This window comes from Amphiura filiformis, chromosome 2, assembly GCF_039555335.1.
Source record: "Amphiura filiformis chromosome 2, Afil_fr2py, whole genome shotgun sequence".
Taxonomy (NCBI): domain Eukaryota; kingdom Metazoa; phylum Echinodermata; class Ophiuroidea; order Amphilepidida; family Amphiuridae; genus Amphiura; species Amphiura filiformis.
In genome coordinates this window covers 84859335-84882101 of record NC_092629.1, presented here as the reverse complement: position 1 = coordinate 84882101, position 22767 = coordinate 84859335, and the positions used below count along the sequence as shown (strand labels likewise).

At 38.5% G+C, this 22767-nt stretch overlaps 2 protein-coding genes across 2 annotated transcripts in view; both read right to left on the bottom strand.

Annotated features, from left to right (window-relative positions):
• Nucleotides 1-22767, bottom strand: part of LOC140144203 (hydrocephalus-inducing protein homolog) — a 189746-nt gene that overhangs the window by 161617 nt on the left and 5362 nt on the right. Inside the window, 6 exon segments of the mRNA XM_072166023.1 lie at nucleotides 10690-10814; nucleotides 12808-13007; nucleotides 15128-15262; nucleotides 17243-17362; nucleotides 19633-19758; nucleotides 20952-21105. Of these exon segments, the coding sequence (XP_072022124.1) occupies nucleotides 10690-10814; nucleotides 12808-13007; nucleotides 15128-15262; nucleotides 17243-17362; nucleotides 19633-19758; nucleotides 20952-21080 (835 nt within the window). The 5' untranslated portion in view covers nucleotides 21081-21105.
• On the bottom strand, nucleotides 252-8529 carry LOC140146731 (uncharacterized). Its single transcript, XM_072168607.1, has 4 exons — nucleotides 8469-8529; nucleotides 7116-7327; nucleotides 6490-6560; nucleotides 252-6054 (listed from the first exon to the last, which is right to left on the bottom strand). Exon 4 carries the CDS (start codon nucleotides 5840-5842, stop codon nucleotides 3605-3607), a length of 2238 nt encoding a protein of 745 aa, XP_072024708.1. The 5' UTR covers nucleotides 5843-6054; nucleotides 6490-6560; nucleotides 7116-7327; nucleotides 8469-8529; the 3' UTR covers nucleotides 252-3604.

Genomic DNA, 22767 nt, shown 5'->3' with positions numbered 1-22767 from the left:
CCACTGACAGCCACTATTAGGCCAATTTAATTACAGGCAACTTACTATCATAGGATTAATGTAAGAACATTTGATCCAACATTTAAACATGGTCGGACTCAATCCCATATCAAAGCTGATATACTGTCAATATTAATTGTCAGAATAAAATACATAAAAAATGAATTAACCAACTGGTAGAACCAATCATTGTCATTTGATTTCAGCTTTGTTAAGGTGGTACTACTGTCCACCCTGCCCCTGATAATTTTATGACTAATTTTCCATTTTTCTCAAAAAATATCATAACCTTAGTTTTGTTACCAGTGTTTTTTGAGAAAAATGCAAAAATAGTCACAAATTTTTCAAGGGGTGTAGTACCACCTTAAGTATGTACAGTATTAATTAAAATTGTATGTACAGTATTAATTACATTAAAATTGTATGTACAGTATTAATTACATTAAAATTGTTAGTTGCCTCTTGTATTTGAACAATTCGAGGGGTGATTGAAGAAGACGTAACTCCCATGATTTTGTTGCAAAAATGAGATTTTGTTATCAAAATTTTCAGTAAAATGAGCATTTTCCAATAAACACAAAGACTAAACTCAATTTAGCACCACCTTGTAAAATTTGATTATGACAGCAGATCTTTGCAGATCTGCTGTCATAATTCTTACTTCAGTGTCGCTATAATAGTAAGTTTCATCTTCTTCAACGTCTGACGACAAGTCGTGTACACAGACTTCTGGTGAAGCACAGTGTATTGAACCCTGATATAACCCCACTTTCTCAGAATGGCTAAAATGGAGTTATGTCTGTTTCCATCATCCCTCGAATTGTTTGAAATTTTGCTACCCAGACAAAGAAAGTACTAACTGCATGCAAGTGTGAACTTACTAGCCATAACAAAATTAGATAAACTTTAACACCCAGATTATAGTTTTGGGTTACACCTGGCCACTTGAACTGGCACACTGCAGTCAGTCTCAACCACCCTGAATAGGCACACAAAAAAAGGTTCGTCTACGAGCATTTGTAAAATCACACGATTTGAAAGAAAAGAAATGCGGAAATTATTTTTATTTGAAAAAAAATAAACACAAAATGTCTGGAAAAATTTGGCAAAAATTATACCATAAAAAGTCAGGAATAAAAAACAATCTAATTTCGCATTTCTTTTCAAACCACTAATGAACTTTGAGACCAACCTTTTTTTTGGGCCTAGGATTTATGCCAAAGTTTAAATATTAGCCACCAAGCTTCTGCCCTGTGTGCAGAGAAGTTAAAGTGTATAAAAAGGGAAAGTAGAATGAACATTCTTGAATATTTTTAAATTCTTCTATTCCTAAGTCTTTTGTAGTAATTTTGATGAGCAGCGAGTCATACAGTTATGTTGCTTGCCTGGTAGTCATGTTTTTTTATTATTTATTATTATGTAAAGAAAATGCAATATGACAACCCCGCACAGAATCAAAAACACTGCAGAAGTGAAATTAAAATCAAGTAACAAACTGATCATCTGGACTATCACTTACTGTTTTGAGTTGGCTACAGTATCAAGTCTCATCCGAGACGCATCGTCAGGCCTAATGGGCTGGCGCTTAATAGTTGACCTGTGACTCGGTTGGAGTGACGTCATGAGTCAGTCGTTGAGGAACCCGCTTGATGGCTGCGTTGTAGGCCCTTGACAGGTTGTGGCGTAGTACCCCTCCTCGTGGCAGACATGGCCTCCTTGACCCCAGCCATCAAGCGGGTTCCTCGACGACTCTCCCATGACGTCACTCCAACCAAGACACGGGTCAACACTTAAGCGCCAGCCCATTAGGCCTGACGATGTGTCTTGGATGAGACGTGATAGCCTACTGTAGCCAACTCAAAACAGTAAGTCCAGATACTTAATTTGATTTATCTATCTACCTGATGATTCAGAATATTCAAGACAACTTGCCAGTATCACTTAGACCAATTTAACAGGCAAGTATCATACTGTCTGAAGGATTAATGACACAGTGCATAATTTTCCAATATTTAAACATGGTCTGTCAGATAATCCGGTTCCCATTATCAAAGATGATTGAAACACTTCAGTCACTTTACAGTCACATTACTTGTCATAAATTACCTTAAACCGGGGTGATTTTGGACACTGGGGCGACTTTGAACGTGCATGGAACAGGGTTGCTCTTATTTAAATCACATGATTTTTTTGATAAAAAATCATGTGATTTAAATCAAGCAACCCTGTGCTATGCGTGTCCAAAGTCACCCCAGTGTCCAAAGTCACCACAGTTGCCGTGAAAAATTATAGTACATAAAAAAATGATTAACAAACTGTTGGAACTGATCATTGCCATTTGATTTCAGCTTTGTTTATGTAATTACATTAAAATTGTTATAGTTGCCTCTTGTAGTTAAACAATTCGAGGGGTGATTAAAGAGGACGTAACTCCCATTTTTTTGCGAAAATTGAGATTTTTATATCACAATTTTCAGAAAAATTAGTAGCTCTTTCCAATCAGCACATACAAAGACTAAACTCCATTTAGCACCACCTTGTAAAATTTGAAACGATGCTTTGCAGACCCCGCTGGGATAAGGCAGCCTACTACATTCAGTGTAGTTTCTACTAATTGGTAATGTGTCCCATTGCTCCATAAGTTCAGCCAATGATTGGTCTCTGAATGAAGCTTTATACTGATTAACAATCGTGGGCAAAGTTTTATCCTTGCATATGCAGCAATAAATGTGTTTGAAATCCCCGTAGCCCTTGTTTCCTTCGGCGGTGGAAATGTAAACTCTCATTCTCTTACTGTCGTACGTTTCAGCATCTAAAATTTCACCCATGGTGTCTCTCGCCACAACAGGTAAAATTTGAAACGATGCTTTGCAGACCCCGCTGCCATATTTTGTTGGGTGCACAAACCATATCTGGCTGGTCCGGGATAAGGCAGCCTACTACATCAGTGTAGTTTCTACTATTTGGTAATGTGTCCCATTGCTCCATAAGTTCAGCCAATGATTGGTCTCTGAATGAAGCTTTATACTGAGCAACAATCGTGGGCAAAGTTTTATCCTTGCATATGCAGCAATAAATGTGTTTGAAATCCCCGTAGCCCTTGTTTCCTTTGGTGGAAATATAAATTCTCATTCTCTTGCTGTCGTACGTGTGACTGCATCTAAAATTTCACCCATGGCATCTTTCACCGTTATAGGTAAAATTTGAAACGACGCTTTGCAAACTCCGCTGCCATAGTTTTTGCAAAGAAGTTTAGTCATTCGAAAGGGATGAGATACTTCAGCGTCGCTGTAGTTTCATCTTCTTCTCCATCAACCTCTGACAAGTCGTTTCAACATAATGTATTTCTGGTGAAGCACGGTGTATTGCACCCAGGGTGGGGATATCAGGGTCCCTGACCCTGATATCCCCACTTTCTCAGAATGAGTAAAATGGAGTTACGTCTTTTTTTAATAATTATCACCCCTCGAATTACTCATACCATATTACTATAAGTTCTGATAATTATACTGCTCTTACATTACTAATAGATATTAGTAATCTAGGACTCGGAATTCAAAGACACATCATAAAGGTCATATTGAACAGTCTCAAATTGATATCTTCATGTGCGCTGTAGTAGTTTCAGCTCATCATTGTAGTTTTCTTTTACAGGAATGTTCAACTCTTTCAGAAGATAGAGAGTTTCCATATTCTTCATATCAAGCTGACCCCTGTGTTTCTCACAAATGTGTGTTAAGTGAGAATAGGAGCGCTCTATCCAACCAGTGTTGGGGGCTATAGAGATGGCTATGCGAACCAACTGGCAGACATGGTAGTAAGACATCTCATTTGTCTTCACAAAGTCCTGAAGCAAACTGAGCTGAGTTGGAATAGCTGACTTGGCTTCAACAGCATCCTTCCTCTTCCTGGCTAGCTTGTTTAGTTCTGGGTATGCTCTTCTAAATTCTTCTTGTAAATCACTAAGTGAGCAGGAAATCTTCTTCTTGTATGTCACAGTGATATTCATATCGCAGTACTTCTCTGGGATGGTGTGTGTGTAGTCTCTTCCGTATGTGTCCCAAAGAGCAGCCACCAGATCTAGTCGTGTCTCCAAGCTTTCAGTTGAATCCAGATCCAATGCTGCAAAAGAACTAGCAAGTGTGTCTTTGGTCTGGTCCTTTATGTTCTCTTCTATGTTTTGCAGCACTCTTCTTTTGAGGTCTGAGAGTTGTGCCTTTATCAGCTGTAGTGCAGCATCCCCTTCATTTCCACCTCGACGCCCTCTGTGTTGGTAGTTCAGCCTTAGCTTGTGCTCCTGATTCTTCACAATCACAGTCAAGTAAAGATTACCATGGATATCCATCTCTAATTGCTCAAGCATGCCATCAGCTTGTGGTGTTGTAATGCTGTCACACCCATTAGCCGTCCTCATCGCTATCCCATGAACTTCGCTGATTACCACTGAATCTGAGTCAACTGTATGAAGGTATGACTGAAATGCCTGCTTGCTAATGTCGGCGAGCAGGAAGATAAGGTAAGTAGAAGTTGGGCTCATCAGCACTGCTCGCTGATCTTCCTTCACGTCCCCAGTCACCAATGCATCAAAAAGTGGCACAATCAGTTCACAACATCGCTCACAAGCCTTAAAGAAACCTCCCATCCTGGTGCTGCACCAGTTAAAAGTAGTGATCTGACGCATATCTAACATCTTGATGCTTTGTTTCAGCAAACTAGTAGTCTTGGGGCTGTAGGCTATATGAGACATCACAACTCTCAAGGACTCATATAAGGTAGTGACCTCCAGAACATTCATAGTCCTGGATTTGGCAAGGCGTTTTAATGTGCCATCAGCTGTGTGTGAGGTGCAGCGGCTTGACGGTGTCAGTATGCCATACTCCTGAGTCAACTTCCTCGTAGCGGCAAAATTGGTGGCACACCCATCTTGTGATATCGCGTTGGCCCAGTGGGAACATTGAACATTGATTGTTGATTCGTTCATTCCAGTTAGCTTACACATCTTAAGGAACTTAGGTGGCCTCGGCAAGATCTCAGGGAGTTGGAGTGTAGGTTGATCAAGCATCACGTTTTCTTTGACCAGCAGAAAGGGAGGGGCATTTTGATTCTCAGTGGAGCTGTAATCCGGTATTTTTACCTGTATATTGTCCAATTCTGGGTCTGGCTCTACCTCACCTGTTGGCTCATTCTGGAACTCTGACTGAAGGATATCTGCTCTCTTACTTAACTGAGCAAGAATGTTAAATTCCTTCTGATTTATTGCAAGATCTATTTGTTGTTGCAGGTATGTCAGCTCTGTTTCTGCACTTACAGACTTCTTTACATATTCTTCTGATCTGTTAGACACTTGTTTTGCTTTCACCTTTTCTAGTTCTTGTACTACCTTTGTGTAAGCACTTACATGAGGCTGCTGTGGCTTGACACTGGCACCCACAATTTCTTCAAGTAACATGTTTTTCAGAACTTCAGCATTCAGGGACCCACCTGGTACTTCAGTGAGACTGAAAGGCACTCGCTTTACTTGACAATCTACATCTACAACCCGTACAAATGCACTATTCACATTTTTTACATACTTGGTTGTGGCATCATGAAGTAATGAATAATCCCTTGTTTCTGGTTGTCTCAGCACATGGTATGGATTTTCAGGGTTTTCATTCTGTTTATATGCATCTAAGATAGCTTTCTGAAAGCTTGGGATGTTATGTGAATTTACAGACACTATTGGGGGAGGGGTGATACTCATCCCATTCACTTTGACATGCTTGAGTACAGTGGAATGATACCCTCTAACTCCAGCCATTGAGGTGTTGTACATATCTATGACTGCTGCATTGGCAAGCATTTTTTCTACCCCTTTGTGTATGATAGAAAGTGCATAATTTTGTGCCCATTTATCAAGATCATCTTTTGGTTTATCAGTTAAGGAAAGTTTTTGTTCAACAAAGTCATTTATATTTGTGAACCTCAATTTCTTCCCTTGTTTGACTGTGATGACAGAGGGTGCACGCTTCCTCTTCTGACTGGATGTTCCAGGTACTGCATGTACGTTGTGTCCTGAAAATTAAAAAAAAAAAAAAAAAAAAAAAAATTAATACATGTCATGTCTGATATAGGCCTATGTATTACATTGATAATGAGAAAATCAAAGTGCTCACAGATGGAGATATTATTAGATATTTAGATAGATGTGGCGTATTAGGCCAAAAAAAAATAAATATTGTCTCAAAGCTCGCGCACACATTTGTAAAATTGTGAGATTTGGAAAAAAAGAAATGCAGAATTTTTTTTTATTTCACATTTTTTTTTTAGTTTTTCCGGAAAAATTCGGCGACAATCAGATTTTTTTCTAAATCGCATTTCGCATTTGTTTTCAAAATCGACGTGAGCTTTGAGATAAACTTTTTTTTTTTTTTGGCCTTATAGATAATCATAACTGAAGTTTAGTACAAACACAATGAAAACATATTAGTAAAATAAAGCAAAACTTACCGTAAAAAAAACAGTCTTCATGAATTCACTATTATGGAACGGCAGAGGAATTTTAACATTGATGCTCTTTTCTGGGTATAAACACAACGTAAATACAAATAGTTTCATTTGCAATAAACTAGTAAGGGCTGTGCAATAATTATGAGCGGGGGGTAAAATTTCCAAATGGCTGACCACAAGCCAAAAATTGCTTGCTCCCCCTCTCGGCTTGCCAAAAAAATATCACATTTGCCCCGGCCGCAGTCTCATAATTATTGCACAGCTCCAAATTCATGTTAAAGAATATCCTGGCAGTAAAACAGTTCGAACAGAAATCTGAACAGTTTAAATATGCAAACTTTCATGGAATGAAACTAAGTTAGTTCAAAGGCTTAAGCGCATAAAATATATGAGCAAAAATTATGTACGGTGCACAGTCCGGACAAAAGGATTTCTAATGTTTCGTCCTTCAGTCATGTTCAGGGCTGCGAGCCAATATTATAATTAGTATTCAGTTTGTTAGGTAAATAGGCCTTTAAGTAGATTAGCCAATTAAAAAATGTGTTAACATTATATATTATGACATAAATTAATATCAAGCAACGGTTTAAAACTTCGAACAATGTCAGACACTTTTGCCCACATACCTTCATTTCCATCATGAATATCAGCATCAAACGTGACGTCATCTCCACTGGAATTGAGTCCATCAGATTGAGAATCCTGCTCAGTTGTATCACTATCAGTTACAGGGTTAGACTTCTGGAAAAATGTTGACAATTTCTTTGACTTCTTCTTGGGCTTTGACTCAGTAGGGTGACAATCCCTTTTGTGTAGATGAGGATGGGTTAGGTATCTCCTGGGAAAAAAAAGTGTGATTTCTTTTCATAAGTAATAGGCCTGAGTTTTACGAAAACAAAACAATGAATATTACCATGCATGCATGTATGTTGTTCCACCCACCAAGGACGCTGGCTGCTGGGCACAAAAAAAATTATTAAAAAAAGAATAATTTTTTGGAATGATTTTTTTTCATCATGGAGCATTGCAAAAACTATTTTTTAGGGGAGTAAACCCCGGACTCGGAGGATATTCCCGATCACTCGTAAGTCATGTACATTGTTTACATACATGTACACGGTAACTTACCATCCATGCCATTTACATGACGTACATATTATAGTACACAGTAGAAAAAAAGACGAAATAATTCAAATTTGTCATCAAGTACCACTTAATAAAATTATCAAAAGCGGCCTTGAGTAAAGACAGCCAAAACTGAAAAACATTTTGTCATAGCACTTTCCGTAGCAAAGTTACAATGTTTAGGTTGACTTTCGTCAAAAATGTTAAGCCAAGATTTAATGCATCAACCTAGTGCCGTACTATTACGCTGTCTTTCGTATTCGCAGAGGAGGACAATTTCGACCTCCTCGTTTGTTTACAAACAGAGAGGTAGACAAAGGGCCTGTCAAAACTGTTCCGCTTGTCCAAATACTCAAGTATCAAAATGCAAAAGGATGGTCCACAATAGAGTGATACACGCAACATGAGGATTGAGGGGATTGAAAAACTGTGAAGTAGGACTATGTGCTTCTTTTGTCCAATTTGGCATCAAGATTTCGAATGGAAACAGTTCAGACCCAGAACACGATCATGTCAGAAATTAATATTTTGTTCTGGGTCTGATTATTCGGACTAGCAATCATCAACCATGTCAACTGCAAAAAAGCATGCAGCACCCGCAGTCTCAAGAAGTTTATGCCCCAGTTCGGGCCAATTTCCTTTTACAAATCAAGCATACATGTATTGTGAGTAGCCGTCCAGCGTGTACAATATTTGCACAAGGTTCAATGCACATGCTTGACATCGCGCAGTATATACGCGATGGTTAAGCTGTCAAAGTTTCGTATCGTCTCAAAAATATGAGCATATTGTTTTGACATATTAATGACACATTCTGCTATAATTCTACATCAGTTTGATAATATTGTACTTACAAAAAACATCATTTTGTGGCGATTTTTCTGCAATGATCGTCGGAAATCATCACTCCCCCCCGGCAGCCCGCCATTGATTGCAATGTTGCAAACACAGTTGCAACACTGACCAAGTTCAAAATGTAGAGCTGGGCTCGCATGTTCAAGAAAATACGACACCGGAAGGATATCACCATTAGTTTGCAATCACCAATCAAAGTTTGTGAATCGGGAGATCGATTGATTTGCCCAGCACTGGATTCGTTTAAATATTTAATGAGCGGCGCTGTTTGCGATGGCCTTATTTGGATAGCGAGCTGCCTTATTTGGATAAGAGCTGCCTTATTTGGTATTTATGTTTATGAAATTCAGTGCAGTTTAAATGGTCAGTCGTCAAAACAACTGTCCACAATATTACGTGATGTCATGTTATATTCAATGACATTATTACAATGATTTTAGAATAAGCATAGTACGTAATTAATGGAAACTGTGACGGCGTGCAGGCTTCGCACGCATAAACAACGTTTCGAGGCGGTAATTTGCTCATTTGCATAGAACATGGAAAATGACAGTCATTTAACGTTTATGATTTCGCACAATAAATAAATAAATATGAAGAATATTACAAACCTTGTGTTGGGTGCACAATTCAAATCTGGCTGGTCCGGGATAAGGCAGCCTACTACATCAGCGTGGTTTCTACTAATTGGTAATGTGTCCCATTGCTCCATTAGTTCAGCCAATGATTGGTCTCTGAATGAAGCTTTATACTGAGCAACAATTGTGGGCAAAGTTTTATCCTTGCATATGCAGCAATAAATGTGTTTGAAGTCCCCGTATCCCTTGTTTCCTTCGGTGGAAATATATATTCTCATTCTCTTGCTGTCGTACGTGTCTGCATCTAAAATCTCACCCATGGCATCTTTCACGGCAATAGGTAAAATTTGAAACGACGCTTTGCAAACACCGCTGCCATAGTTTTTGCAAAGAAGTTTAGTCATTCCGAAAGGGATGAGATACTTCAGCGTCGCTGTAAATTCATCTTCTTCTCCATCAACCCCGAGCTCCGGCGGCGATGTGTACACCCATTTCTGGTGAAGCACGGTGTATTGCACCCGAATATCAGCCACTTTGCGCCAGTTACCTGCTGGTGAGTTGCGGTGCATGGCCAATACCCGGGCGTGCTGGTTTTCTGGGGTCCATCCCCGCACGAAGCTCGCCATGTTTGTAAACACGCAAAGTAGATTCACTGAATCTCTGGACCGTACGCAATGTGTAATAGCGTAATTATTTTCAAATAATGTGTATCGCACTTAGGCTAATTTTCCCGATATTTTTCAACCAGGCTGACATTAGTAAAATGGAAATAACAACTCTGACGCCCGATACGTTCATAATTATTTTATATAAAATTATTGTATTTTTTTATTTACGGATTTTTCTTTCCAAATTATGCTTGTAATTAATGTTTTCATGTTTTGTACCACATTTCTATATTATGATTGAATATTTTCTTGGAGGAAATTTAGTGCCACGCTTTATATTTCGTCTCCACGCTTTTTACTAGTCCACCCTTTTTAGTGAAAATATGTCAGCCCCCACGCTTTTACCGATTTTCAGAATTTCGAACCGGCACGCATTAAAAAGCGTGGACTGCCGAGTGTGTAATCTTTGTATCTAATGTCTTTGTTCTCTACATACCTGTGTCATAGCTGATCACCATATCATCACAATGATCACCAATCGTCATAGGTTTGAACATAATCTCAGAGAGAGACAGACAGACATGACAGAGTCGGTAATCTTTGTATCTAATGTCTTTGTTTTCTACATACCTGTGTCATAACTGATCACCATATCATCACAATGATCACCAATTGTCATAGGTTTGAACATAATCTCAGTGAGAGACAGTACAGACATGACAGAGTTGGTAATCTTTGTATCTAATGTCTTTGTTCTCTACATACCTGTGTCATAGCTGATCACCATATCATCACAATGATCACCAATTGTCATAGGTTTGAACATAATCTCAGTGAGAGACAGTACAGACATGACAGAGTTGGTAATCTTTGTATCTAATGTCTTTGTTCTCTACATACCTGTGTCATAGCTGATCACCATATCATCACAATGATCACCAATTGTCATAGGTTTGAACATAATCTCAGAGAGTGACAGACAGACATGACAGAGTCGGTAATCTTTGTATCTAATGTCTTTGTTCTCTACATACCTGTATCATAGCTGATCACCATATCATCACAATGATCACCAATTGTCATAGGTTTAAACATAATCTCCACTTGCATGCTTTCTTGTATGGCTAGTGTACCATTGGCTGGACTCGCATCAAACGGTCTGTTAAAGAAACCACACACAATGTTTGTTTTTTTAAATGGACAGCAATATTGTATACCAATTTGAGTTTTCACTATATTATATGCAATTGAGTTATTGCCTGCCATTAAAGCCAAGTCCTGTTCATTCACTGTTACTCAAGGATTTCTCATGTTTAAAGATACATATATATCCCTTACCAAAGTGAACAGCTAATTAAGCCTTCACTAGACTATTACTCAGCAGTTGTAAGTTTGAACAGCCAGTAGCTTAGCTGTTACATGCTTGGAACAGCTATAATTTAGCCTTCACATTTTGAACAGCTATAATTATAATAGCCTTCACATTTTTGAACAGCTATAATTTAGCCTTCACATTTTTGAACAGCTATTTTAGCTATAGCTGTTCGATTTTTAAACTTGGCTTATAGCTGTTACACAATTATAGCCGTCACTAGCCTTCACTTCCTCAGTGGTTGACCCAAGGGTCAAAAAGGTGCATGATGGCATTTTGAACTGGTGTGGATGAATGCAGATGGAATCTTAATCCTTTGGATGTTTCCAGCTTTATTTATAATATAGGTCTTGTTTTTCACTTTTTACATTTGGGATGCATGCTATGTGGACAATATCATATGTAATGCATGTAGTTATCTTTGTGTGCAATAATATATGCCGCATCATGGATAATGTAAGTATAGTTAAGGGTTCATACCACTAAATCCGCATGTGAAGCGGTTTCTGGCAAAAGTTTATCACGCCTATAGTCCCAACTTTGCATACAAATTGTGCAAAATCGGTGCAATATTAACAATTTTAGTGTTGAAAATTGTGTTTTACTAGAATTTGTGAATGTGATCTCTACTAATTTGAAAAGGAAACGCAAAAATTTGAGTGATGTTTACGATGATGAGCGCATGAACACACGAGGTCAAAACGTGGTTAGCAGTCGGATGTAAACACGGGAAAATCTGGCTTTTTTATATATAGCGCTAATTTTCTCAAAAAGTAGATGGAAAATGTTGTGTCATTTTCAGATATGTTATGCAGAATTTTGTTCTGATTAAGATGATATCAAATATATATTTCAAAACTAGAGGTAACTCAACTTATGGCCTAAAACGTGACCCCTATTTTGCACGTAAAGTCTATGGAAGGCTATTTTGTGTTATGTACCCTTAAGCTTCAATATCACTAGCTGTTATGTAACAGCTAGTGAAGGCTTGCACTAGCTGTACCTAATTTACATAATTCATCATTTTGCAGGCTTAGTACATGCTAAGTGAAGGCTATAATCATCGAAAAGCTAGTAAAGGCTATTATTGAACATGAAGGCTGTTACTAGCTGTACCTAATTTACATAATTCATCATTTTGAAGGCTTAGTACATGCTAAATAATATTGAATAAATTTAAAAATATCTACAACACCAGCGCGTCAGTCAGCGTTGCTATGGTAGCTTCGCGTCCGTGCAATGGAAAAATGACTATTGCACGGACGTGGAGTGTAATAGTCCTTTTGCAGCTGGCCGCTAAAAATAGCAGAAATAATCAACAGTAGTTGGCCAATTAAATGACAAGAAACTTTGTATGAGTATATAAAACCCGATACACCACCTATCACCATGCATTATACACAAAATACTGTATTTCGTCAAATAAACGCCCCCGGGGCGTTACATTTTCCCAAGGGGGTGGGGCGTTTATTCAAGTTCAATTTTAGAACGATAAAAAACGCTAAAATGATGAAATATGAACTAGAAACACTGACTTCTGGCTCACTTCCGGGTTTCCAATCCAGATTTTTGCCAATTATTGACGCTATTATCGACCATGTGGGAACTTGGTAAGCTTACTGCACAAGATAGCATGGAAATATCGGCATTTTTGAAACATCTTGGTTGAAAAAAGTGGTGGGGCGTTTATTTGAGGGGGGGGCGACTATTTGACAAAATACGGTAGGTTCCCAGCAGAAACACATTATTTGATTGCACTGCATTTAATGACGATACTTACTCAGGTACACTGAGGGCAAATCTGGCTTCTTTATTGCCAACATTACGAACAAGCAATGTCTTGGAGTTGGAATGTTTCACCAAACATGTTGAAAAGTTGACTTGGTCCGGGAAATCCAGCACAGCTCTGGCACCGATGGCTTTTACCGGCACAATGAACTTCTCTCTTTCTGTCATGCAGATCAGTTCATGAACATAATCCTGAAAATATAACGGAATGTGTGGAATTCAAGTTATTGGTGAATTGAATTTTTATTACAAGATCTTTTGCTCACATTTGTTTTAGAGCTTTGGGCTATTCCAGTTGAAATCCAAAGACCCCCTATGGAAGACATGATCTTCAGGGTTTATAGCTAGCCCAAGTTGAATGCCGGCTAATTTTACTATCCAATTAGAGTGCTGTCTCGGGGCACAATCTTTTTAGCGAACGTGAGGGATCAGGGAATAGGCTTGGTTTTTAACTCTTTTTGTATGATGAATAAAACATTTGTGGGAAAAAAAATATATATATATGTTTTTTGGGGTTTTTTTCGGCGCCGGTTACCCCCTACCGGTGTGACTATAACCCTGATGACCTTAATCTCCCACTCGTGGGAAAATTTTTAAATGGAATCACCCATTTCAGATAGCCCCATTTGAAAGTCACACTGCCCGGGTTGAAGATTAAGGTCATCTTTTCCATAGTGGGTGTATGTAATTTAAACTGTAACAGCCCATTCGATTGAGTTTTGATTTACAACAGAAGTTGGTGAACTAATTACTTTTCTGGCTAACTGGGGGGTTTCAAGCAGTTTGCTGCACCCAAAATTGGGAAATTGAGTGCATTAGGAGCAGGGGGGGCCGGCCAAGATCGACTGAATTTTGACGTCGTCATTGGTTTTACACGTAAACACGAAAATGTCTCAAATAATTCCAAAAGTTTATGTATATTATCAAGCAATATTTTATCAGTCTAAATCCGTTGAGGTTCGACAATGAACCTCATTGTAAGTACTGTTTTTTGAATTTTTTGTATGAATAACGCACGACATGTTATGATACAGTATTATTAAAATTTCTCCTACGTAAATCATAATACCTCCGTGGTGTAATGGTTAGCAATGGTACCTTTCACGCAGGCGGTCTGGGTTCAACTCGGTCCCGCAGAGAAAATATTTTTTTCTTCTGACATTCGTTTTGAATTCAAAATTATTTATTTTCATGTGAAAATGTATACATTGCGCTGGGAAATATATTTTGTTCATTTTTTTTCTGTAACGGGCCAAAGCTCAGGGAAAAATAATAATATTGCGTCCAGGCAGTATTGCCGTCATATTGTCTGTTTTGTTTACGCTAATGGCTGTTGCCGGCATTGAATCGATGTCGTCCACCATCGTCTGATTAGGAGTAGGCAGCATTAAAGTTTGGGCTACTTGAGAGGTCTTGGTGCTGCATGGAACTGAAAACTGTTGCCAAGGCCGAGCTCAGAAGCTACATCAGCTACATATTTATGCGGTAAAGTGCAGTAAACTGCTGTAAACCGTTGACGAGAGCGTACTTCCACGATGTTAACAAGGCACAACCCACAATGTATATGGATGTGAAATTTACAACGTGTATGAGGCCCAAAGCATACATACTACGCTTCAGAGGTGTCTTGTTGACCGCACAGTGTCAACACGCTATATTATAAATTTTTTTTTTTTTCATAAAGCTTCATACTCCGTTGGTGATCAATATTCTATTGTTGACACAGATAAAGAAAGTTTACATATGCATTGTGATATACACGCAGTGATCGAATTTTCTATTATACACGCACCTGGATCATAAATGTGTTCCTTTATATAATTGTAATTCCCAAATTAAATATATCACAAATTTAACTATCGATTTAAAAATCGTTACGCCTAAAAAATGCAGTAAAAATGTATCCAGAGCAAACAGTGATGGCCGCTAATTAGTGTATTTAATTTCAAGTTAGTGTATTTAAAACAAAACCTTGGTTTTACCTCAAAACAAATCGAATTTGCTTGTAATAGCAACACTATTATGGGATACTAGAGTATGCGCAAATCGTAATGTGTAGAATAGAACTTGATGGTATCTCATATGATAGTCGTACTATGCTTAGCCTGAGTCGCTCAGCCTATCTCGATCAAAATCGCCATGCGTAGCTATTGAAAAGCGAGAGGATTCGCAGTACTATCACTGCAATTTTTGACACGAAGATATAGGGATGATGACGGTGTGGACCGTACATCGGGGACATACACTCTCATCAAAGGTTTACATCAATTTACTATAGTTACACATTTCCTTGTCAATTGTTGATCTCTTACCTTCTTTTCCGTTGGAATGAATTGTATTTTGAATATCGTCGGCATGCCAGGTGCAACTTTTGTGGCAATATCAGGAGGACTGATAATCTTGAAGTATGGAGAATCTGCTTGGTAGACTTTTACTAGGCGAGATACCTGAAATGAATATAAAATTACAATTCACTGATCAATGTCATATGTTAAAGAATTGAGTACAAAATTAAAAGCAGGATTCCTTTTTCAAATTTTCCTTTTGCATAATTACGCAGTGCCACAGGTTATTGAAAAAGTATAATGACTGCGTCTCATAACGTAACATAAGTATGCTTTACAATGACCGCATTGTGTAATGTGTTATGCGTTCCAACAATTTATGTGTGCATTAGCCACAGTATTCGGACATCGCATGATTGCACGCTCTAGTGTGATTGATCGCTTGCGGTATTTCCTTAATCAGCTAATCTATTTTTTTACAGGGAAACAGAAGATAAAGTGAAAATTTTTATTCTGTTTTTAAATTTAAAAGAAGCAAATGTGAAGTAGATGGAATTAAAGAAGTGAAAAAGTGATGGTTATGAATGAGGTTAATGGCTTTGCATCAGTTCATTTTCTGGTATTGTGAAATATCTAAACATTGTGCTTCGGATCTCGGTTCCAAATTACAATGGTTAGATATATACCCTCAAAACAACTGATGCGCAGTCATAAACCTCAGGCCAAGAAAAAAAGTGTTAGCTTGCCCTCCAGTGGGATTTTTGGGGTCGGTCGGTCGGAAAAATATTTTTATTTTAATGACTCACTACTCTATAGGCCTGTATGCAATGAACATTGGTCATGTGGAAAGATGCATCAATACTTAGAGGTTAATGACTGCGCATCAGTTGTTTTGAGGGTATTGTGAAATATCTAAACATTGTGCTTTGGAACCGAGGAATATTCCGAGGTCCAAAGCACAATGTTTAGATATTTCACAATACCCAAAAAATAACTGATGCAAAGTCATTAACCTCTTTCATAACCGTCACTTTACAATTTTTTAATTAAATTTACGTCACATTTTCTTCTTTTAATTTGAAAACAGAACACAATTTTAACTTTATCTGCCGTTTTCCCTGTAAAAAATCGAATAACCCATTAAGGAAATACCGCTAGCAACCAATCACACTAGCACGCAATCATGCGATGTCCAAATACGGTGGCCAGCGTCTGCGTAATTTGTTCGAACGCGTAACACGTCACGTAACGCGGTCATTGTAGAGCGTACTTTTAGCTACGTCACGAGACGCGGTCATTATACTTTTTCAATGACCTGCATTTGTGTCCGCGTATTTAAAAGGTATTATCTGTGATTGGATCGCACTTGCTGCGTATATTAATGAGGTTATGAATTCACTTCATACGCAAGATATGTCATATAAATTGATTCAATTAGAACGACTGCATACTTACAAGCATAAGGGGCCAAGTTTATTGGAAACATTGATGCATGAATTGATACTGATAGTTATAAATGCTATAAAGAGTTCACAGTAATGATTTTCTTCTTTAGAAAAATGTAGTTAACCAAATTTAGCTTTGAAATGAAATTTAGACACAGAAAAAGTAATAAAAAACAATTAAAATTATAAACTAAAACTAAAAAAAAATTTTTTATAGGGCTGACCCTGTTTTGGCCAATTTTGGGTCGGTCGGTGGAGAGCAAGAAAACCAATTTGTTTTGCCTCATTAATTGCCATATTGCTAAAATCTTTATATCCCTAGTTAGCATGCTCTTCTAAACATTCTCTGGAGAGTGGAATGTTTATAGCTCCCCTGTACCATTTCAAAAATCAAAGCTTGTCAAATGGGCTATTCCATTTTTAAAAAGTCAACACTACCTCAGCGGAAGATTTTGGAAATATCTTCCATATAGGGGGGAGTATGAATTTCAAATGGAATTAAAACATCAGCAGCTCCATTTGAAGACTCAGGTTGAACCTTTCTCAGAGGGTGTGTGAAATTCAAATGGAGCTGCCTAATGCACCCATTCCATTTGAAATTCATACTCCCCCTTTGGCAGATATATCAAAAATCTTCCACAGGGGTGTGGATTTCACATGGAATAGCCCAATGTGACACTTGATTTCAATACCATACCTTGTCATTGTTTCTGAGAATTAGTGGCACTTCATAAACTTCATGTGACTCAAACTGCTGGAAGACTATCTCTGATGGGAACGGTTGAAACAATGGCTCATCTACATCCACCACAGAGAACTGTAACAACAAAACAAACAACAACGTCTTAACATGGATCTTAACAAGGCATTAGCCAGAGGGGTGTCCAGGTGTCATTTGGACGCCCTGTTTTCAATTTGGACACCCTAAAATTCTGATTTTTATAATGGAGTGAATAGGAAGTGGACACCCTGATTTTGTAGAATAAAGTATTTTTTGTCCATTTTGGACGTACCCTAAAGACACCCCTCTGGCTAATGCCTTGGATCTTAACACTTTTTGGCACTAGCCAGTTGGGCGTGCAACTCTAAAAAGTTACATGCTTGAAAGAAATTTTAGAAGCCCAAATTTTATTTCAGAAATAATGTTACAATAAAATGCACACAAGTAGATGATAGACGATAGTCTACTAAGTTTAATAGACCTTTTCATAGTAATTCCGATAAAACCCGAAGCATGAAATAATTTCCCCAATAGCGCGCACATAAAAGTACCTCTTCAGCATCATGTACAGAGCGAAGTTCCAATGTGTAACGCATCATAACTACGATGAACTTTCGACGGTCCATTTTAGGGACGAGAGAGGTTCTCAAGTTAGCTCAATCGATAAGGCGTTCGACTTTGGTGCGAGAGGTTGCGGGTTCGAACCCTGGCGGTGCCTAGTACGCTCACGTGGAAAAATTGAGTCAGCTTGAAATTCCCCTGGACAAGGTACTCGCTGCTAATTTGTCTCGTTGTAACCCGTACGAAACTCGGGGAGCTGATCCTGGTTGTGATGGTTATTTGTGGAATGTCTAGGGTGTGCGCTCTTGAAGCAGCAAAGTCCCCGATTAGTTGTTTAATGGTTTGTGGAATGATGTGGGGCCGTAGTGGTCAGCGACAACCTGTAAAGTGTGCTGAGGCTTGTGGATCAACGTCTAGGCGTTGTGCCAAAGCGTAGCGCACTATAAATCACTGCGCTTTTTTTTTTTACTTTTGCCAAGGATACTCAACATGAAATCAAGCGTGGTGACTGTGGAAGAGGTGATTCACGTAAAAAAAATTACAGACATTTGTCAATCTCTTTCCATTAGTATCTTATTGTGAAAAACTAAGTTGCTGAGGTGTTAGCTCAATATGCTAGGAAAATATTTCTCGCGATGACCCCATGTTCGCATTGGCTTAATAAGCTGTATTTTCGTGCAAAAGGGTGTCGTAATTCATGACATTTCTTGTCCGCCAGTTTGGGTACAATGTTTTGACCCCTAGCTTACTGAATAAATAGCGCGGTTTCCGAACGTTTAAGATCTTGATCTGAAAAGGTCTATACATGTGGCTCATGACTTGTTCTTTATTAACAGTGGTGTAGATTTCTTTTTGACATTAGGGAGGTGGGGTTGGACAATATTGTTTGATGTAAAGTTAATTCAGCACCTTTTTGCGACAGAATATATTTATAAATGTGTGCAAACATTTTTGCTACATTAAAGCTAAAATTGAAAAGGGGCCATATGGTGCAACAAAAGTAGAAGGAATTTGTGTGAAGAACTGAAAAAATTGTTACTTTTTAAACTAAAATTGCCAAATAGAGTGACCTATGCTATCAGCATCAAAATGCCACACGCCAGTCGGGCATGTACTTTTAAAAAGTTACACGCCGACAGCAAAAGTACATACCATTGGCGTGCGGGCGTCTCTGATTAGTCACTGTTTTCAAATGCCCCAGTCACTTTGTTCTAAGGGGCTATTTTACATGAACTGGGGGTTACCTCAAAAGAAATGCTTATTATCTAAAATATTGCATTGGAACCTTATCTGTAAAAGAAAAGGCAAAACTGAATAATGATCTTAAGGGAAAACATTCAACATTTGGCAATTTTTTTTCTTAACTTTAATTTGAAGGGTGTCTTAACCAGAGTTATTTTCAAAACAAGATTTCTGTAAGAAAACAGGGGCTGTTTGGCTAATTGCACCGGAACCATCTTGATCAGTGGTGTAACTCCTATGCGCTCTGGGGAGCCGCGCCCCGGGCACCCTTAGAGTCCATTTGGCTTCCTCAAGAGTGACCTCCTCAAAATGCCATTTCCTGTTCTGACCCAACAGTTATTATCGTTCAACCCCATGAACCGTGCCGCCCGAAAAAAAGTTTTCCCCGAGTGGCACGTTTCTCAGGGTTGAGTATTGAAACCGTACTAGTTGGCATGTCTGCCAATGTCAACTGTTGACATTTTTATATGGGACAGATAACAGTTTAAAAGTGGTACCTGAAAATATCCATAAAAATCACCTACTTTGGCTCCAAATCACCCGTGTGGTAACCTGTCTCTTACCTTCTGATGCGTGTTTTCTCCCATATCCATCAGCTCAATAATCTGTGGTATCTTCATATCATGTGTATTGGCAAGTCTCTCCTCTGTACTCTGGCCTAATTCTTTCATAAAGGTAGATGGAATCAGCTGTGAAAATCAATAAATGGGCTATTAAATTTAAAATCCACACTGCCCCTGTGGAAGATTTAGCTAAAGTCTTCCACAGAGGGAGTATAAGTTTAATAAACAATTGCATAACTTCCATTTGAAATACTCACTCCAGTTGTGGAAGATATAGGTAAAGCCATAATACAGTTGGAGTATGAGTTTCAAAATGATTAACCCTGACCAATTACATCCAGGCCTGAGAGTGTGTCTTTGAAAAAATATCTGTTTTTAGCTTTAAGTTTTAAAAAAATCTGAAAGTACTTAAACCATACATACTTTTGTCCACAACAAGCAAGAGTAAAAAAATATCTGGAAGTTGAAAAAAATATCTGGAAACAGATAAATATCTGGTCTCTCCCAGTCACACCCCTGATTACATCTGAAAAACATACTCCTTCTGTGTTAGATATTTCCCAAATCTTTCACAGGGGTAGTGCGGATTTCAACTGGAAAGAATAGCTCAATGGATTTAACAAGGAAAAAATGACAATCTGTAATTTGGCCCTATCAAAGAAAACACACTGAAAAATCAAGGAAAAGTACTATTTAACAACACTCATATTTTTGTCGGAATAATTTCAGAGTAACCATGCTCCGTCATCAACGGTGTAATACTGGTGAATGACTGGTATTATGTATGACCTTTACTTCCTAACAATGTTCTTTTTTGACCTTTTTTCACTACTGAATAATGTTTTATTTGGTAACACTTATCAGAGCAAATTTGTACTCCCTTGTGTACCATGTAGTAAGTACTGACTGAGCAACCAGCAAGACCCCAAGCCTTGAAATAAGTGGACTGGAACCAGGAGCAATTTGTTTTTGAACAATGCTCCTGGTGCACTGGGATTTTACAAGAACCAGGAGCAATTTTTGAAGAAACAGGAGCAATTTTCAAATAGTAAATCCTTCTGCATACAATACAGCATACCAGCACTTCTGCATCAAGTGCAAAACAGGAACCAGGAGCAATTAACTTTAGAAAACTGTTCCTGGTTCATGTGAATTTTACAAAGACCAGGAGCAATTGGAGGCTTTACAGGGCGTGTAGGTGTAGTCTACTCTACAAGTGCTGCGCACAAACAGCATCTAGAATGCCCTACATGCATGAACAAAGATGGGGGCCAGTCTGCACTCTCCTTCGTTTATATATCTGTGGCTTTGGAACTCACCTTAGTCTCCTCCGCAGGTCCCTTGATGAGTTTGGGGTTCCTTGGCGCAGTGACTTTACTGACATAAATTGGAGTCTCCCCACAGTCTGTGGCCCTTTTGGCCGTCTGCTTTTCCAGGCCAGTCGGCATGATGGCCGCTGCAGGGGTTTATTCCCTGCAATTAGAAAAATAATTATATTCATGAGGCGATGAAAAAACCTGTTCTACGGATGGACGAACCTTTCTTGTGGGGTTGGTACAAAGCATGTCGAAGTTGATCGGTGATTGCGTTTAAGCTGGAGAGTGGATTAATGAATTTGCTTCCGTCCTGACAAACAACAGGCTCCGATAAATCACCTGTCCGATTGCCCGGGGCAATTGAAAATACTGTCGGGCAAGCTAAATTATCAGGCACCTTGCCCGATCGGGCAATTGCAAAATTATGGTGCAATGACAGCATTATTGCGTTCATATTTTACTTACATTAATAGTGAATAGTGATGCAGATCGACAAACAAACGGTACAAAATATGTTCCTCGACAAGCCAGCAACTTAATTTCCAACTAATTTCCACTGTTATTGATCCCAATAATAGTACTATGATAACAGTGTAATATTTTTAGGCAATTTTAGCTATTACAAATACTGCAACTTTTTTTAACTTTTTTAAAAGTAAAAAATTTATTGGAGCCTGACAAACAAACAAACAGGCAAGGAAACAAACAACCATCTGGATGATAACATAAAATTATTATTATATGTTACAACCAAGGGTGAAAATAAGAGAGCTTGAACCAGGGGCCACTTTGGCAAAAAAAGTGGCCCCTGGTTCACCAAGATTTGAAGAAACCAAGGGCCACTTCCATTTACCAAGGGGCCAATAAAAATAAAGATATGCTGGATGGGTTAAATAAGCACTAGTTGCTTTGAATTTGATACTTTTTGGTTCACTATCCAGGGGGCCAGTTTTGTGAGAGAAGTGTCCCCTGGTCAACTACAAATGAGATGGAACCAGGGGCCATTGCAGAGTTTTTTGGGGCTTGGTTACAACATTGCATGCTTGCGCGCTAGTGTGATTGGTCGCTAGCGGTATTTCCTTCATAGGCTATTCGATTTTTGACAGGGAAAACAAAAGATACAGTTATAATTGTGTTCTGTTTTCAAATTAAAAAGAAAGAAATCTGACAAAAATTCAATCAAAAAGGTGAAAAGTGACGGTTATGACTAGTCTTTGACAATTTTTTGGGTATTGTGAAATATCTAAACATTGTCATTGTGCTTTGGACCTCGGAATTCCTCGGTTCCAAAGCTTGTTTAGATACTTCACAATACCCACCCCCAAAAAAAAAAACCGATGCGCAGTGCTACACCCCTTGATAAATTTGTGACTATTTTGCATTTTTCTTAAAATTAATAACACACTGGTAACAAAAGTTATGTACCGTATTCGTTCCAATAAGCGCCCACCCATGCAGGAAATGTCCAATTTGCTAAAGGGTACCATCAATGTTGAAGTGTCAGATAGACGTCGATACGGTGAAAGAGCTGGAGGACTACAAGTCCAGTGTAAACTTGCAATACATTTTCTACATCAGAAAAGCTACTAGAACGTCTCAGGACCCTTTTATAACATACGTAAATTCGTCTCTAATCAACACCACTTACGAAAAATTAGCTAAACCATGTAAAAAATAAGCGCCCACCCAAAATGACTTTGTTAAGCGCCCTGGGCGCTTATTGGAAGGAATATGGTATATTATAGTGGCAAGGAATCCAGTTACTCTGTACTAGTACCTCACTGGAATTTCAGTCATGCAGTGACTCAAGACAAGCGGT

Bases quoted from the DNA above. Each gene is read 5' to 3' on its own strand.
- LOC140146731 (XM_072168607.1), bottom strand. From the start codon at position 5,842: ATGCTTGCCAATGCAGCAGTCATAGATATGTACAACACCTCAATGGCT.